This window comes from Falco rusticolus, chromosome Z (genome assembly GCF_015220075.1).
Source record: "Falco rusticolus isolate bFalRus1 chromosome Z, bFalRus1.pri, whole genome shotgun sequence".
In the NCBI taxonomy this organism is placed as follows: Eukaryota; Metazoa; Chordata; class Aves; order Falconiformes; family Falconidae; genus Falco; species Falco rusticolus.
In genome coordinates, this window is record NC_051210.1 from 31,714,347 (window position 1) to 31,733,334 (window position 18,988).

General features: G+C 42.8%; 1 protein-coding gene across 5 annotated transcripts in view; it reads right to left on the reverse strand.

Moving 5' to 3' along the window:
- The window catches only part of NRG1 (neuregulin 1), a 303,231-nt gene that overhangs the window by 25,223 nt on the left and 259,020 nt on the right, over positions 1–18,988 (reverse strand). For 4 of the 5 annotated variants that reach the window (XM_037374391.1, XM_037374390.1, XM_037374389.1 and 1 more), the window contains one exon: positions 9,573–9,702. In XM_037374391.1, coding sequence (XP_037230288.1) covers positions 9,573–9,702 — 130 coding nt within the window. Of the gene's footprint in view, positions 1–481; positions 533–9,572; positions 9,703–18,988 lie in introns of those variants that run through there. The other variant, XM_037374392.1, reaches the window with a different exon arrangement.

The following is an 18,988-nucleotide window of genomic DNA, read 5'->3' on the forward strand; positions in this document are numbered from 1 at the left end:
GCAACTCATTTGCTCGGTGGAAATGAAAAGAAATTCCCCCTGGAAAAACCAGCCAAAACCAAACCAATCCAGATCAAAGTGTGTTTCGAGATGTGAGACAGAAATTCACCATTCCAAATTCCCAAATTGCTTTTAGGATGCACTTTCCACAAGGCAGCCAGGACACAAGTTCTGTACATCACTCATCTCTGTGAGTTTGCTCTTATAGGGTTGCACTTTACAGCAGCCTCCCAAACAAGAAAGCTGCCAGTGTGCGCCATACAAATGCATCTGCAAATGGATGGAAAGACCAAAAATCACACAAATGAGAAACATTTTGGAGGTCAATAATGCCATGGTGTACAGATTTTACTTTAGAGAATCAGGTCATAAATTGGTGTGTAAAGAGGCCGGTTCCAGCTGAACTGTGAAAACACCAAGTACTATTGATTTTGTTGCTGTAGTTGGGGAAGAAAGCAAAGTTCAGATTATTTTAACATACTTTCTTGGTTTTGGATTTTCATGGGCAGAGTTTCAGTACATCTTGCTCCAGTGAATCCAGGTTGGCACCTAAAGGGCAAAAACGTGATAAGCAATAGTACACCAAAACCACTGCACTAACAGACTGACATCTGCTGGCCTATGGAGATGGGAGTGCATTAGGTGACCTCCTGGTTAGGTTTTAGTGAAAAATGATCAAAAAAGGGACACAAAAGTGTAACCTTTCCAGAAGACAATACTTGGCAAAATTTATAGCAAAAATCCACCAGAGTAAAAAAACTAGGAAGTTTTTTCCTTGTCTGTTTTGAAAAAAGAAAGAAAAAAGAATCAGGACTAGCAGAAATGTGTATCAGCTCATTGCTTATTCCACCTCATGAAAAGACCAGGCTGAGTTTTTTAAGTTTGCAATGCAGTGTATAATAACAATTTACACTGTTGCTTTCACCAGTCACATAAAATGTATGAAAATGCCGTGTTTTCCCTATTTCTGTAATGGCATGCTGTGTCTTCCAGTAATTTCCTTTGAAGGGGAATAGTTAAAATACCAATCACAGAAAAGCGCAAAAAAATCCAAAAGGTGAGAAGACAAACTCAAACCCAAAGGCAGAAAGTATATTCAACATGGCTGACAAATGGAAAATTAGTCAGTCCAATCGACAAGTAAGAGAGAGGGTAGAGGTGTGCTCAAAATTTGAAGTTTCATAGCTGCCAGCCCTTTCAGTTCATAAGCTCTTCTGCAGAAAACTTCAGTGCAGCTTTCTCCTTGATTGTAGTGAAGGAATTTCTCTTCTGTGCTTTGCTTGTCTTTTCTGCTGCCGGCTGTCGGTTCTTCCTTCACTTTTATTCTTCATTTTGAGGCAGAGCTCAGGCTCACAAGATATCACTACAGCAATGCAGGCTCCTGTGCTTCAGATGCAAGTGTGAGTGATGGTGCACCACACTAAAAGTCTATTGATTTCAATCTTCTTTCCTCCTCCTTCATCTATCCACTCTTACTCAGCATGTAACATGAAATTACCTGATATCTGTGTCCTTGAATACATGTCTCCTGCGTCGTCTTTCTGATGCTTTCCATAAGTTTGCCATGGTGCAAGAATCTCACCGTCTTTTTCTCCTGCTGCTGATCTGGTGCTAGCCTCCTTTTCAAACTGCTTTGTCATTTACTTACAAGGGGCCAAAGAGCCTTCTTATTTGCAAATGCACATTGTTCAGAACAGCCCTCCACCTTCTCTGTCCCTCTGAGTTTCATGTGCATTGAAAGTTGTACTGATTCTTTAAATTCCACTCTTCCACAATTACTTCTAGCCTTAAGGGTCAGGGATGCTGCCCTTGTACAAGTGGGACTTCCAGAAAATCACTTCAGCAGAGGACCAATGTCACTACTATCTTATTCAGATAAACCACACAGGAATGATTTTTATATAATAAAGGTGTCATTTGAGGATCTGCAGATGATTCTATGAAGCTGATTTGCTGTAATGATGTATTTGTTTATCATAAATTTATGTCCTTCAGAGCCAGGGTCACATCTTTTCGTAAGTACCCAGTCTGGAGAGGTCCCAGTCTCCAGAGGTATACTCACTTGAGAAAAATGCAACAAAGATAACTGTGTCATGAAGAGGTGATATTGCTGGGCATTACAGAAGACGTTATGTGGCTTTGATAGAAGGCAAAATGCCCTTGATAGAAGGTATTTTGTTCCATGTTACTGAATGAAAGTAAAAATATTTTACCGCTGTGATTTCAGTTTTATTTTGTGCTATGGTGATCTTGTTTAATACCTGTCCCTAGAAAGCTGGTGTTCAAACCTGCATTGGCTTTTGTTTCACAGGGACCTCTAAATCTTGTTTGTCAGTTATGAACCCTACACAATCCCGATGAAGATGCTGCTGATTAAAAACCTCAGGCTTTTCTCCTGCCACTTGGCCAGTGGTGTGTGCTTGTTTTCAAGTGTTGGTGCAGCTGTGGAGCTGGCAAAACTAACTTGAGCACTGGTGTAGACATTGCTGATTGCTTCCAGGCTGAGCAGGGTCAGCCCTGTTGAGATGGCGCTGAAAACAACTCAAGTGTCTTTATACTTGCTCTGAAACCATTGTCAGCAAATGGACTGTAGCACCTGCCACTGAGATCAGGTCCGGGGTGGGCCAGCCGAGATGAGATGAGAGAGGAGCCTGCCTGCTGATGGTTATGTGTGAGTGCTAAAGGCATTTTGTCGCCCAGATATGCAGCGCAGCACTGTTTCCACTGCTATTTGGCAGGTTGTTTACTGTAGGCTGCACTTCTACAAACAGCTTGCGAAAGTGTTGTTTTCAAAACACCTTGTCCTACTCAAAGTTTCCAGATGTAGTACGAGAAATATCTTGTTGTGTCTATTTTCTAGGACATTACCCATGTGCCAATTTCTTCTATGATGCTAGGAAAAGTTGGAGTAAAACAACTCAGGGCAACAGGTAGATATTTGTGCTGCAAGAGCCTTATAATTTCCTTTCTGCCTAAAAAAAGGGCTAGTTGGATATTTATTTATTGTATTAATTGGGTGAGACCACAATACTAAACCACATATACTAAAATAATTGCTTTTTTCCTCTTCACACAATAGTTGCAAAGAACAGTATTCACTTGCATTCAGAAATCACTTTTCAGACCATCAAACGTATCACCAAACAGTTTTGCAGTGGGAGAGGAATGGCTGAATGGATCAGGACCTCACAATTCCATTTCATCCACTGCCTATAAGCAAATCCATTGTGGGATAATGTATTTTTTCATGGGAAGTACAGTACACTTCCATATTTACCAGTCTATTTCATAGTCTAAATCAGAAATAGTATTTCTGTCCTGCCTGTTGAATGAGTGTCTTTGGAAGTTCTGCTAGCATCATGCAAACAAATTTTCTCTTTTTGCTGTTTTAAAGAACCTTCTGTCAATTTCTATTCCACCAGGGCCCTTACATGAAGACAGATATAGAAAATGGCTATATTATTAAAAAGTATGCAATTCACTCTTCTGCTAAGAAGCCGCATCCTTCTGTTAGAGAGAAGCATTTTTTTCATCCAGTTAAATTCAGATGTAAATTCATTTCTTCACTGACAACAAAAGCACTAGAAAAGATGATCTTTGTGAGTAAGAAATCGATTAGACCATGAAGGCCTTCATGGTACGACACTTCAAAAGAACACTCTAAAAGCATAACGGGTATTATATTCACATATATTTTTCTTCAAGTAAGAAGCAAACGCTAGGATTTCTGGTCTTAATTTTGTATTTATTGAAGAAGCTCTCTGATTTTTTGTCTTCATTGAACTTGGGTATCCATTTCCAACTGAGCAGAACTGACTTACGAACCTCAGCCTCATAGGAAGCGAGTAACATCCAGGCTTACAAAGTCTATGCTGTTTTCAAAATGTGACGTGTTCCTATGAAATTTCTGAAAACTTTATACAGATAGTTTATTTGAGCAGTCTCAAAGATTCCTTTTTCATTTTTCACATTTTCATTTGTTCAGTCTGGGGTCATAATTAAAATACATGTAGGGAACATACATGCTACCACAGATGCAGGTGTACAATACATTAATAAATCTTCACACACTTCTTGAGTATTTCACATGGTTAGCTTTTGAAAGCAGGGAATTTTCTTGAAGTTCACATTAGTATCCCTGAGAGCAAGATCTGATCCCGTCTGGATCATTATGCTACATATTTTACAAAACACTCTTTTGTTTTAGTACATAGCTAGATTTTAACAGAAGATGGATTTAGGAGCTCAGGTTTTTTAAATAAAATAGGGAGTTTACAAACCCAGAGATATCACTTGAAAAATTCCATGGTTGTTGTGAATCTGAGTAATTTTTTTTTGGTTAGGGATAAAACCAATTTAGAATGATATGGCTTACGCTTTAGAAATTTTGTTTTTCCCTCAACAGATGGACCATATGGAAAAATGTGAACTTGCTACTGAGGCAGAAATATGAAGACTAAGTACCATATTTCAAGCGTTGTGTTTCCGTAGGCATGTTCTGGGGGAAGATTTATTTTCTCAGAACAATGAAGGCAATGTGTACTGGTTGCATACTTATTTTAATTAACACTGGAACACTAGAATTAAAAGTAGACATCTGTACTTTTAATGAAATAAGGAGACAACCATATTTTGTCATTTCAGTTTCCCAGCACATCCACTTTCAAGTACTCACACTTCTATTTCTTACGTGGCTGTATTATGTCCTGTTTTGCACAAAACGTAAAGCTTCAGTTCTGGCAAATATTAGAGGGCATAGCCCCTACATAACAGTGGTGGCCCTGACTATCCTGAGGATAAGAATCCTTTTCCACTGCCTTACTGTAAATGAGATTCATCCCCTCTGATTTTACAGCTCTGATGGTTTTTCCAAATAGGTATTGGGCCACCCAGAGAGAGGCACATCTGCCAGATTTGGAAATTGCCTTTTCTTTCAACCCCAGGCCCAGAATTAAAGGTTATTTCTCATCTGCAAGAGGGGGGAAAAATCACCATTTCATGCAAGTTTCGCTGAGCTGTTTAATTAAAAAATTAGCCAATCCATAACATGAAAGAACAAACACAGTCAGATCTCTGAATTTTAAAAAAAAAATTGTCCCCTTGCCACTGAAAATGGGATACCTCTGAAACTGTCATGACAGTGTTAATTATTAGCAAGTCTGCTAGATGCTCAGCTCTGCTGCCCTGGAGTTTTCTGCGTAGTGTTTGGACAGGAAGCTGAAACAGGCAGGTAGGCTCTTGTACACACCCTGGAGAGTCATAGCAAACTGCTCATCTTTTAGTGCTGGCTCATAATGATCACGTAAATTTAACACAAAACTTTCTTTCTCTCTCTCTCTCTAAAATAAAATCGGACCCATTAGAGCAAGTAACTTTTCCATATTCACTTTAACTAAGAATTATTCTAAAATTAATGGAAAATTATTCATTACTTTCAATAACAGAGTGATCTGTGAAAAAGCAAAGCAATACAAAGATAATGAAGTACAGGTAACATCCTTCTACAAAAACAAAACCTCACATATAAAGCAGAACGTTCTGGGGTTTGATGTTTGTGTGGTTTTTTGGGTTGTTGGGGTTTCTTTTGTTTTTGTTTTTGTTTTTTGTTTTTGTTTTTAATTTAAAACACATACAAGCAGTCAATGCCTTCCTGACCTAATGAAAGCATCATAGACCTTCACCTAACTCACCCACCAGAGTAATCGTTACAATTAGTGTCATTTGATTTTTAGTACCAGAAGACCAAAAATCTATGCAGTTACAGCATATGACAGTCTTTACTGACCACTGTCTTTTGTCTGTCTGAAAAACAGCAATATCCTCACAAAAGTGCACCCTTTCCTCTCAGTCCTGCCAGGCCCCAAGGATGTTTTCCAAGGTTTACATGCTGAGTTTCCTCTCAAGCCAGAAAGCAGCAGTAACTGACTATGAACAGTTGAGCTCCAAAGGTAAATGCTACCTGATGCACTACCAGGCAGGTGAACTCTAGTGCTGTAGCTCTTCACCCAAGTTCATATCAGAATCATATCATAGAATAGCTTGGGTTGGAAGGGGCCTCAAAGATAGAATCAGAATCATTTAGGTTGGGAAAGTCCTTTGAGATCATCAGATCCAACTGTTAACCCGAAGTTATCTAGTTCCAACCTCTTCGGCCATGGGCAGGGACACCTTCCACTAGACCAGGCTGCTCAAAGCCCCATCTAATTTGACCTTGAACACCTCCAGGGATGGGGCATCCCCTGCTTCTCTGGGCAACCTGTTCCAGTGCCTCGCCACCCCCACAGTAAAGGATTTCTTCCTTATATCTAACCTAAATCTGCCCTCTTTCTGTTTGAAGTCATTACCACTTGTCCTGTCACTATGTGACCTTGTAAAAAGCCACCCTCCAGCTTTTCTGTAGGCTCTCTTTAGGTACTGGAAGGCCACAATAAGGTGTCCCCAGAACCTTCTCTTCTCCAGGCTGAACAATCCAAACTCTTTCAGCCTGTCTTCAGAGGAGAGGTGCTCCAGCTGTCTGATTGTCTTTGTTGCTCTCCTCTGAACTCGCTCCAACAGGTCTGTGTCCTTCTTATGCTGGCAGCCCCAGAATTCTCACAACAGCTGATTAGAGGGGAAGAATCACTTCCCTCAGCCTGCTGGTCATGCTTATTTTGATGCAGCCCAGGATACAGCTGGATTTCTGGGCTGCAAGCGCACATTGTTGGGTCAGGTTGAGTTTCTCATCCACCAACACTCCCAAGTCTTTCTCCTCAAGGCTACTCTCAATCCATTCTCTGCCCAACCTGTACTTGTGATTGTCCCAACCCAGGTGCAGGAACTTGCACTTGGCCTTGATGAATGTCATGGGGTTTGCATGGGCCCACCTCCCAAGCCTGTCAGGGTCCCTCTGGATGGCATCCCTTCCTCCAGCATGTTGCCTGCACCACACAACTTGGCGGTGTTAGCAAACTTGCCGTGGGTGCCCTTAATCCCACTGTCCATGTCACCAACTAAGATGTTAAACAGCACTGGCCCCAATACTGACTCCTGAGGAACCCCACTCATCACTGGTCTCCAGTTGTACATGGAGCGATCGACCGCAAGTCTTTGAGTGTGGTCATCCAGCCAATTCCTTATCCACTGAGCAGTCCACCCATCAAATCCATGTCTCTCCAGTTTAGAGGCAAGGATGTCATGTGGGACAATGTAAAACACTTTGCACAAGTCCAGGTAGATGATGACAGTTGCTCTTCCCTTATCCACCAGTGCTGTAACCCCACTGTAGAAGGCCACCAGACTTGTCAGGCATGATTTTCCCTTAGTGAAGCCATGTTGGCTGTCACCAATCACCTCCTTGTTTCCCACATGCCGTAGCATAGTTTTCAGGAGGATCTGTTCCATGATCTTGCCAGGCACAGAAGTGAGACTGACTGACCTGTAGTTCCCCAGGTCTTCCTTGTTTCCGTGTTTAAAAATGGGGATGATGCTTCCCTTTTCCAGTCACTGGGAACTTCACAAATCCACTGTGACTTTTCAAATGTGATGGATAGTGGCTTAGCCACTTGATCTGCCAGTTCCCTCAGGACCCATGGATGCATCTCATCAGGTCCCCCATGGTCTTGTGCACCTTCAGGTTCCTTAGATGATCTCAGACCTGATTTTCTCTTACAGTGAGCAGTTCTTCATTCTCCCAGTCCTTGTCTTTGCCTTCTGTGACTTGGGCAGTGTGGCTGGAACACTTGCTGGTGAAGACCGAGGCAAGAAAGTCATCGAGTACCTTAACCTTCTCCATGTTCTGGGCAACCAGGTCTCCCATTTCCTTCTGGAGAGGGCTCACTTTTTTCCTAGTCTTCCTTTTATCACCAACATGCATATAGAAGCTTTTTGTATTGCCCTTGACATCCCTGGCCAGATTTAATTCTATCAGGGCTTAGCTTTCCTAATCTGGTCCCTGACTGCTTGGACAACTTCGCTGTATTCATCCTGTGCTACCTGTCTTTGCTTCCACCCTTTGTAGATTTTCTTTCAGAGTCTGAGTTTGTCCAGGAGCTCCTTGTTCATCCATGCAGGCCTGCTGGCATTTTTGCCCAACTTCATCTTTGTTGGGCTGCATAGCTCCTAAGTTTGGAGGAGGTGATCCTTGAATATTAAGCAGCTTTCTTGGGCCCCTCTTCCCTCCAGGGCTTTATCCCACGGTACTCCACTAAGCAGATCCCTGAAGGGGCCAAAATCTGCTCTCCTGAAGTCCAGGCTAGTGATCTGGCTGTGTGTCCTGCTTGCTGCCATAAGGATCTTGAACTCCAGCATTTCATGGTCACTGCAGCCAAGGCTGCCCTTAAGTTTCACATTCCCCACCAGCCCTTCCTTGTTGGTGAGAATAAGGTCCAGCATTGCACCTCTCCTCACTGGCTCTTCTATCACTTGGAGAAGGAAGCTATCATCAACACATTCCAGGAACCTCCTGGATTGCTTGTGCCCTGCTGTGTTGTCCCTCCAACAGATATTGGGGCGGTTGACGTACCCCATGAGGATGAGGGCTTGTGAATGTGAGGCTGCTCCTATCTGTCTATAAAGAGCCTCATCTGCCTGGTCTTCCTGGTCAGGCAGCCTGTAGCAGACTTCCAGTATAATGTCACCTCTCCCTGCCCTGCCTTTAACCCTGACTCATAAGCCCCAAGCTGGCTCCTCATCCATCCCTAGGAAGAGCTCCATGCACTTCAGCTCGTCACTGACATAGAAGGTGACACCCCTTCCTCTTCTTCCCTGCCTGTACTTCCTAAAGGGTCTCTATCCTTGTATTCCAACACTTCCAGTCATAGAAGCCATCCCACCACATCTCCACGATGCTAATAAGACCATAGCCTGCAAGTGTGCACATACCTCTATCTCCTTGTTTAGTCCCCATGCTACACGCGTTTGCATAGAGGCATTTACACTGGGCCCCTGGTGAAGCCATGTTCTCCAACATAATAGACTATCACAACAGCCTGATAGAGCACAGGCCAGAACTTGAGACAGGTGCACAAGCATACCCTTAAGACTAAACTCATATGACCTGCTGAATCAAGATCCTCATACAAAGCAGTAATTTCCACCAATTACCATTATATTAATAGTTTTTTGTGCAATTCAACGTAACAGCAAAACCCCAGTTGTGAACCCAGTCTCACTAGAAAGTGTTCAGTTACTACAGCAGACAATAAAAATAACCAATCTGCCCTGTATATAGGGCACTTATCCAATGCAGTTATCCACACACCTTTTTTTGCTATTTGCCATGTATTTAGTTTATGGTATCTCTTTCATTATTTCTAGCATTAAGAACAAGTTGTATTACTTCTTGTCATATAAGTGTCAATGGGGCTTGCTGTGCCAGTATCATGTGGGAAGATTTACCACCTAGCCTCTGTTATGCTTTATATAAAACCACAAAGATCATTCTTAGTAGCTTGTTTTCCACGTCCACATACTTAAAAATGAAGAAATATCTAATGCTTAAGTACAGGGGAAGAAATTGTTCAGGTGCTCCTTAAAAGAAAAAGCATTTCTGGAACCTGGAGGCTCCACCAAAGTAAAGAAATAGGATTTCTTACCTGCACAGGTATCTTGGGGGGTTTGGAAGGTCTTTAACCATGTAACACTCTCCCCCATTTACGCAGAAGGCTTTCTGCTTTATGTCACATTTTGTGAGATGACTTGTCCCAGTTGTAGATGTGGAAGTGGCTGGAAAAGACAAAGAGTGAAAATATGGATCAGAATGGCTTGGGTTTTTTCCTAACTGGTAAGCGTACTTGTATCTGGGGGAAGAAGTAAGGCCAGGAAAGATCTGGCAAGTCCTCTGAGCTCTCTGTGTTGCTACCACAGGCACTAATTACCTGATCATGTATTTTGTTGATCAACACAGGAAGTGGAGTTTAAATACATACTTCAGAGATATGCTACCCCACACACGGTCTGGGAGAAAGAGAGGATTTCAGTAGCCCTGTCCATCAAATGACCTTAAATTTCTGCAGCACTCATGTATATTTAATTAAAAATGTGTAATTTGTGCCGTTACTTACATCACATTAATTGCATTCAAGTGCTTTTTGGGGTGTGAGAGTCATTACAGACTGCTAATATGGTGCCCAATAAACTGAGGCCCTGGATGAGGTTTCTTCCTGGCACTGCCTTGAAGTAAGTGAAGCTTTACCTGAGGCTGATTCAGTCTCTTGGGACTGAACCCCTTGGTTCAGCCACTGCCTTCTTCCCAGGGGAGAGGGTGACTGGCTGAATGCTGACTGCCTCTCCCCCAGCCCATAAATGAGAGCTGTGGCTGCTCTGGTTCAACTCTGTAGGGAGGGAGAGGACGGGGGTCTGGAGGCATTGTGCCTTCCTCTGTGTGTGTGATTGCCATACCTGTGTCTGCAGGAATCTGTGATCTGGAGGCCAACATAGCATCTCCTTCAGATGGGCTCATCTGCATGAAGTATTAACAGTTTTGGGCCACCAAGGCTGCTAGACACCATTAGTGCCTATAGTAGCTATAGTGCTATAGCCTATAATAGCCTGTAGTGCTATCAAATGGCAGTAGCACTGTGCTTGCACTGTTTCTTAGCTTACTCCCTGCTGCATTCAGGGAATACCTGCAGAAGGCAGGATTAGCTAGCAATCTTGCAGGAGGCTGCCAGTTTAGGATGAGAAATCCCAGCCTTAGGATTTGCCTGTGCAGTGTCCGTCAAGAAAATGATGGTGTTCTGACTGAAGGGAGCAGTACTGTGAGAGAGAGAGTGCTCAAAAATGTCCCCACTGCAGTCATTGCTGGTAACTACTAGTGTAAGGTGACTGCCTGAGGTTGCTTTAAACTAGCTAGCAGCAACAGGGGTGATGGGGAGGCCATATTATGTTCTCAGCTCCTCACACTGCTCTGTGCCTCCAAAACCACCTCTGTAAGCTGGGTTAAACTCCAGTCAGGCATGTACCTGCTAGGCTTCAGCTGCAGACCCAAACTACAATTTCTGGTTGCCCTCTAGTCTGGACAAGTTTTGCTCTAAATTCTGTCAGAACACAGTAGACATGCTTGAAGCCTGGACACCAGTCAGTACTCAGCTCAGGAACCTTGCCACTGATGGGCTATGTGACCTCTGGCCAGTCATTCTCATTATTAAACTTGGGTTTATCTGCCTAAAACTGAATTGTTTAGTTGTAAGGTGCTCTCCACTGCTTACAGAAAGGAGCTGAAGTTATTCCCACAATGAGTGGGATAAACAGCCTCTCTGATGATGGTGTCTGTCTCCCTACACTGACGGAAGCTTAAACTCTTGAGAATATGCCCCTAATTTTTAAATGGCTAAAACTAACTAAATTGACTACCTGTCATCTCTGAAAAGTGGGGAAGTTTCCTGCATGTTTTTGTTTAGCCGTCTCCAGACATATAGAAGTAAGAAATTTTGTTACAGTGCTGAACAAATCCCAGTATTTTTGTTTCTGAAAGACAGCTTCTACCCTCAGGTGGAACAATGCTTTTATCTACCGACGGATCGCACTGGAGTTGACTAGAGAGCTGCAAGCACCTATATAAAAGTTGCCTGATATTCAAAGCCTTTTCTGACACAAAGGCACCTGAGGGGCATGTTTGTAGTAGGCTATTTTAACATTTGCTGCACACATTGAATCCAAAGAAAACATGCTTTTAGCAGATTGTCTATCAACAAATACCACATATATTTTGAGTTCCTATTTCTGAGAATAAGGATGAAGTAGTCCCTGTCATATTTGATTTTCATGTGTTTTCCATCATCTTCCAAGTAAAACTGCATTTTTAGCACTTGGCACTTGGGAGAATGGGCCACTTTGGCTGGCACCATTTTCAGAGTGACTTTAGCTACCTTGTTTTGATGAGACATGAGATTGTGACTGCTATATTTAAGTCCTTCCTTTTACTCATCAAAATCCCATCTGCCTGTGCAGCTAACATCTTTCATACCCCTTCCTTCCTTTGCCATTGATCACTAGCATGCCAGTTTCTTTCTCTTTCTTCCATGATGCCTTGCTTGCATGGGGTGCCTTCCCTATGGTTTGGCATGATCTCTTCTGTGACATCTTCCAAAACTCACTCTCCCTCCTGCTTCCCACTGTTGCACCCTTTGTGCCACATCTCCCTAGATCCTGATCTTGATGGGGGCCTCTAAGTGCTAATGAAATGCAAACATGGAGTACTAATTCCTTGTAATAACACATTCCTTTCTCCTGGCCCCTCAAAGCATGATTTATAACCTCTCAGACCAGGATAAATTTATGCCTTGTCTAGAGGCAGGAAAAGGGGTCATGTTTTAAGAGTAGTCTGACACTTTCAGCTAGCACCAGTTCAAACAGGACTTTGCACCCAATGTTGACAAAAGGCTGGCCAACAGACTGCCCTCAGCTCAGCAATGAAGGGTTGTCTATGCTTGATATCAATGAGCTGACCACCATCCTTGACATGAACCTTAGGATGGGAGATCTGCTTCATGGAAGAGCTTTTCTTTCTTCATAGGCTTGAAAGGAGCCTGGACCTTTAGCCCAAGGGAGATGCCTGATATGACAGGCTATGGCATACCAAGACCTGAGATGTGAGAAGCGTAGGTGAGTGAATCCCATCTATATAGCAATATATATTTTGAAGCATTTGTAAGTCTTAACAGGTAAACTGACTGTTAAGCCTCTCTCTGCTGACAGCCAATTCACCGTTGTGTCCTTTTACCTACTGAAAGACTTCAAACTTCAAGTGAGACAAGCACTCTGAGGATGTCCTTGAGCTCAGGAAGCTAATGCATTCATTTGAAAAGGAAAAAAAAGCAATATTGTTGCAGCGTTTCTGGCAAAAAAACCCATTTTGCTACCCTGCTGGCTAATGGAATGTTTAAAATTGAATTTTACAGGTAGATACAGTAGCAAGTGGGCTTACAGCAATCTATAATTGTTTCCATCCTCTTGCTCACTGCTGCTTTCAGCAGCAGCTCAAGCAAAAGCAGATCACTGTGAAGATTCAAAGTAACCGTTACTTCCCAGCTGATGTGAGCTTTGCATAGCAGCAATTGCTGTGAACTGATTGCTAGAGATGGGAATAATCTGCAGCTCTCAGAGAAATCTCATGATACAAGGGCTTTACACATATGTTTGTGGGGAGTGCCTCTGCACATGTTTTTGGCATTGCATGTTCAAAACTGTTGTATAAATCTTGCATGTGAATTTTCTCTGTGTTACTGATCTACTGGCACTGTGGTCCCAACCTGCCTGAGCTTTGTAACTCCATGGGGTGAGAGGGGGAAAAAAGTCTCCAGTGAGTTAATTCTGATGTTAATTTTTCTTTGCAAAGGATGCCTAGTTTTTATGGCATATGGCCACCATTCAGTGTATGCACTATAAGCCTATTTTGCAAATTAAATACAAGAAACACTAACTGTGGTTTTGGGTTTCATTTAAAGCCACATAACGGAAGAAATGTGGTGTTTGGGAGCAGGTGTTCATCAGAACAAATTTAATACAATCCATAACGAGGCCCAAAACACTTTCCATACATCTCTAGCAGACAGGGGCTTGGAGGGTGTATAGTGGGAACAACCAGCAGCGTAGACCATGTATCTACGCATTTTTCTTTATTCACCTAGTCAAAATTTGTACCTTCTTTCTCTTCTGCAATGCTTTCTTCAGCTATGCAAGCACAAGATAGAAAAGCTGGTTTGTTTCAGAGCCCTATACCAAACCCCTAGCTTACTGAAAGGACTAAATTACATGCTGTAATGAAATTTGAAAATATCATGCATGAGATAACAACTGAAAACACTGCATACTATACCTCCTCCCTGCTCCCCACCCAACTTCCCTGAATGCAGAAACACCACAGTAAAAAAGCAACTGCAGGCAGCCTGAACAAAGTTCCTACTAATGCAGTTATTCACAGGGCACTGAAAGACAATGAGATCTGTTCCTATCTACGGGAACTGACTAAAAGCTATTAACAAGAATAAAAATAGAAACTATTGCATCTTTCAAAAACTACTCTCTATAACATGAATTACTGCTGTAAAACTACCTTAGGATCATTTCATGTCAAGCAGACACAACTTCATGTAATTCTGAGCTTACCTGGGGAATCTCTGACCCTTTTCTGCCATGAAGCAGGAAAATGCATTCTCTTTACTCTCTCTTGCTTCCCAAAATACCCCTCTGAAGTTCAGTGGCTACAGCAGCAGGACTCCCAGGCCCTACACAGGTGAGGCAGTCTGCTGAGAGGAGCCCTAAGGGATTACTGAGACTGAAAGGGAAGGGCTTTGCAAGCTAAACAGAATAGTATCCATGCCTCTTTGAATTGAGTTTCTGCAAAGCTGGTGTAAAGTCAGAGGACACGCTCAAAGTCATGCAAGGTGATTAGTGAAATGCCTGTGGCTCAATGGAGATAAAGTGGCAGCTGTAGCACAAAGGAAGGCTTGCCATCCTCACTGGAAGGCCACTTATGGTATGCAAATATGCCACCTTAGTGGACTGCAGGTGGAAACCTTTTGTGAAGAAAAAGAGTAAATTACTGAGGAGGAACAGAACAAATACTTCTGCTTATCACTGTTTTCTGAGACTGAGGCTTAAGCAAAGTCTACTTGCAGTTTATGCCAATGGAAGAAGAAGGTACCTGCATAGAGTAAGAGAGGGACATAGGCAGAGAAGGAGGGGGAAAGAGCACACACAAGCAAGGTTTGGAGTAACAAAGTGTGTGTGTGCTCTCATAAGAAAGTCAGCTTTACTAATTCATATTCCCTCATTTGAAGCTCATTCATTTCTTTAAAAGCACAATCCAATTCCATCTCAAATTGCTGATGAGCAGTTTAAAGATGTCCAGCCCTGATCTGTAGGTTAGGTTTATTTCCCATGTAAACTTGGCTGCAGTACTTATTCCCTCTATGTCTCAACTAAACCATCTACATTTTCTTTCCACTGGGTACTGAGCCTCTTCAGCTCACTCCAACCAGTGCTGGATGAGCCTGACTTGCAAAGTACGTGTGAATGCAAAAAAACTTCAGCATTTTTGTACTGCACTGAATGAGGAAACCTGCTGGATCCAGAATGACTGTGGGCAGCAAGAGGTCTATGGATACTTTCAAGAAGAACACAAGCCAAAACCTGAGAGTAATCAAAAACTAGCCCCTTTCTGAACCGACAAGAACTTCTGTTTTACCACATGTGTAAAGGATGTGTTTCATGTTCCTTCATACTTAATGGTTCCAGAGCTGAAACTGCATCCATATAGCTCTGAACATACCAAAGGTTTAAAAAACTACCAACACCAGCAAATAAAACTCAGTGGAAAAAAAAGAAAAGGATGCCAGATCTCTACAGGAGGCATTTACAGTCTGTTTCATGGGGCTGCTCAGAATTTTTCACATTGCTTTGGTGATGTAATACTCTAAGCTAGTTGTTCAATCTAGTTATATAATTTTTTCAGCCTCTGCCTTCACAAATAACATGTAGTGTAACAGATTCCTGGGACCTTCACAGGAGATCATTTAAGGAGCCTGCTGTTTTGCCAGCAGCTGGAATTGCTTACAAGTTAGTGAATTACTCTCTGGCCCTAAGACAGTGCTTTCTCACTTTGGCACTATCTCTACAAAAATCAGGGCCAGCAAAAAGGAAACAGGAAATCGCTGGGTCTGCAAGATAGAAACTTCAGGAAAGATTGAGAGCACATAAACTCTTGCTGAACCAAGGCAGCGTGTCCCTCTTCCTCCTATGACATGGACTCGGTGGCAGTTCCCCCTCACAAATCCAACCTTAGCAAAGGAAAGGAAAGAGAAAAAAAAAAAAAAAGAAAAAGAAAAACAGAGGACAGACGCTTCAGATTGCTGCACCGCCTGATCGCTTCCTCCCCGATAGCCGACAGACTGACCCAGTTGGCAGGCGCGCGACTGAGAGACCTGCACAGCATCTGGCTCACCACGGAGGGTCAAGAGGTGACACATGTTAAAGACGGCGTGACCGGGAACAGTTTTTGTTTGCTTCATTTAATTTTGAGATGAGGGGAAATAGGGACAGAGGCACAACAGCTCACAGTTCGTTAGTGAGGAAATGCAATTACTCTTTGCAAACACTAGTTTTCAGAAAAAGGTGGGCAACATGGGTTGTAGAAGAGTGCAAGGGTGTATGGAGAGACCTGGTTGAAACTGCACTTTGAGGCAAGTCATACTTTCCCATTGCCAAGAAAGATGTCAGCTTTCACTTTAGGGTGATGTGATAAGCATCTGCAAAAGGTCTGCAAGAGCATTTAGAAAACATTCTGCACCTGGTGGGGGGACATGTGAATGGCAAAACACAAGGCAGTGACAGGCCAGAGGGTCCCAAGAGGGAAAATGTGTGTGTGTGGTGTGCAGAGGTAGCAAAAAAAAAAAAAAAAAAAAAAAAGCGGTACAGAGGAAATATGCATAGAGGGAATCAGTGCGGGAAAAGCAGGTCTAAGCCCAGGAATGCTAAACTGCCAGCCAGATAGGGAAGTGTCTTTAGCATTGAGGGATTCTCAAACAACCTCATTAATGCCAGGAATGGGTGGGAGTGTCTGAAAACTTGCAGGCCTTAGATTAAAGCAGACAGTAGATAAGGGGCTGAATGCAACTGCCACGGTATAGTGAGCTTTATCCAGTGTGGAGTCCTTTGCTGCGCTGGTGAACTTCTCAGCATGAAGAAAACCCTGGGTGGCCAAATAAACTGTAGGAAAGGATTCCAGGCTCACCTTGCTTCAGAGGCTGCACCCTGCCCTTTCTTTCCCATGCTCGCTGTACAGCAAAGTAAGGTAAATAACTCACTGGGCTGGAATTTCCTAACAGGGGCAGAGCTCATGCAAAGCAAATTGTAATACGTTTGGTAAGATGTGCACCATCATGGGGGACCTTACTCCTGTGTATCTTATAGCACTTCCACAGAACTCTGAAAAGTCTCTTCAGGCTGCTGGGGAAGGACCATCAGTGCAGATGCAGAGCAGGCCTTTGAAACTGTAAAAGAGACTTAAAGGAGGAGATGAAGCTTCACAAAGCAAGAGCTGCTCAGTGTCCAGTTCCCCCTCCAGTGCACAGCTAGGAGAGCCAATGCATAAAGAAGAGAAATCAGCTGTTGGACAGGTGAGAAGCCGTCTTTTTCTGCATGCCAGGGAGTAGATACCAACCCCAGGAGAACAATCGCACCAAACTGCTGGGCAAGTCAGGTTTTCACGCTGGTGTCAGGACCCTGCCTAATCAATGAGAAAAGTGCTATTGCATCATCTGCAGTTGCATTATAGCCTGGAGAGGTGACTGACAGGACCTAGATGGAAACTTCCCTCCTGGCAGGAGGGCTTGACTTGAGCTAGTAAAGCAGAGAACTTGAGCTCTTTTCTTGTCTCAAATACCCTGATTCTGCAAGGCAGTGTGGGGAGCATCCTAATGCAAACAGCGTAATTTCTGCATAAACAGCTGTATTTAATGGTTTTAACTCAAAAAGGGTTTTGATTTAAAAAATGGGGAAAAAAGACCTTGACAGAACTGAAAGAAGAAACACACAAAGACTATGAAGATTATGAAGACAGATTGCTATCCTTCATGGAACTGCCTAGAGAGACATCTTTATACTATCCTAGGGTCCTGCAAGCTGCCCTAATCCAACTGCAGGTTCGGCATGGCAGTAAGCTCCCTGAGGCAGCAAGTAAAGGTGGATTTATTCCCTTCTCTGCTCCTCATCTGATGCTTTCTGTGAGGGTCAATCATGTGGTTCACCAGTGCTGTAACCCATATTCAATTACTAAAATAAAATTTTAAAAAAATCTAACTGTGATTAGCTGCAGTTAGTCTCAGCTCAGGTGACAGGGCCATCTTACTGCTCCTGAAAGCTACTGTGGCAGAGGACTGGATTATAGGTTCCACCTGGTACCATCAAGTTTGCCTTGACAGGTACGTAGTGATACTGACATAACTATTTCCTTATTACATTGAGTATTGATATACTTCCATCCCATTATAACCTAGTCAGTCAAAATCTCTTCTTGTTCCTCTTTCCTCTGACAGTTGTTTTTTTTTTATTAATTCCAAGTATCCATTTATACTTCTGCAGATAAGCGCAAAAATCTCTTCACTCCTTTAGTGCTATCTGCTCACAGAGATGCAGGGATAATAACGACTGTTCAGCAGCTTATGAAAGGAAGCATGCAAGCTTTCCATTACAAATGATGTTTCATCTAAAGTCAACATCATAATCCTTGTCAGGAACCCTTTCAGCCACAACTTACTTAAAAGTGAGCATATAAGCCCACACAAATTCAAGTCAGCACTCAAGCATCTGCTTAATTTATAGTCACATTCAATTCCATGTTTTTCCTTGGTGCCTTTAAGAAGTTTTTCTGAAGTAGAATGCTTTCCAGCACAATACCTTAAGTGTATGCCTTGTTGAAACAATGCCCTATTGAAAGCAAAGCTTGTGTACTGAAATACTGCATGTTAAATAAGTTTGCAAGAAGCAGCCATGTCTGTAACCTTTCTTTGAATAATTCTAAATGTCCTGTCCAGGATTCCTAGGCATGCATTAATCTGTCTCCTCTTGCATACTCTGCAGTGAAAAACATTTACTATTTTACTAATTCCATAATGAAACAAGCTTTCATTGATTTTGAAGCACACCTTCAAAGTCATTAGGGCATGTCCCGTCCCCTTGCCCCCATCCCTAAAGCAAAGAGACTACCTGTTGCTTTCCCAGTAGCCTACTGCTTCATGGGGATGGCCATGAAGAGAAGCCACTGGAAACCTGAGGCGTGAAAGGGATGCACTGGCCCTGAGACAGTTGCAGCTCAATCTCTTTAACCAGCCTGAGGTCCCTGGGTGGTGAGGAAGAGCAGAGTAGCAGAGAGTGACTCTTTCCAACAGTAGCTCTTGCAACACCCTTTGAGACACAGACTAGTAGAGAAATATACCTCCATTTCTGAGTCAAAGATACAGTGAAGGCAACTCCTCTCAGAAATCACAAAGGGTTGCTCACAGGTTGCTGA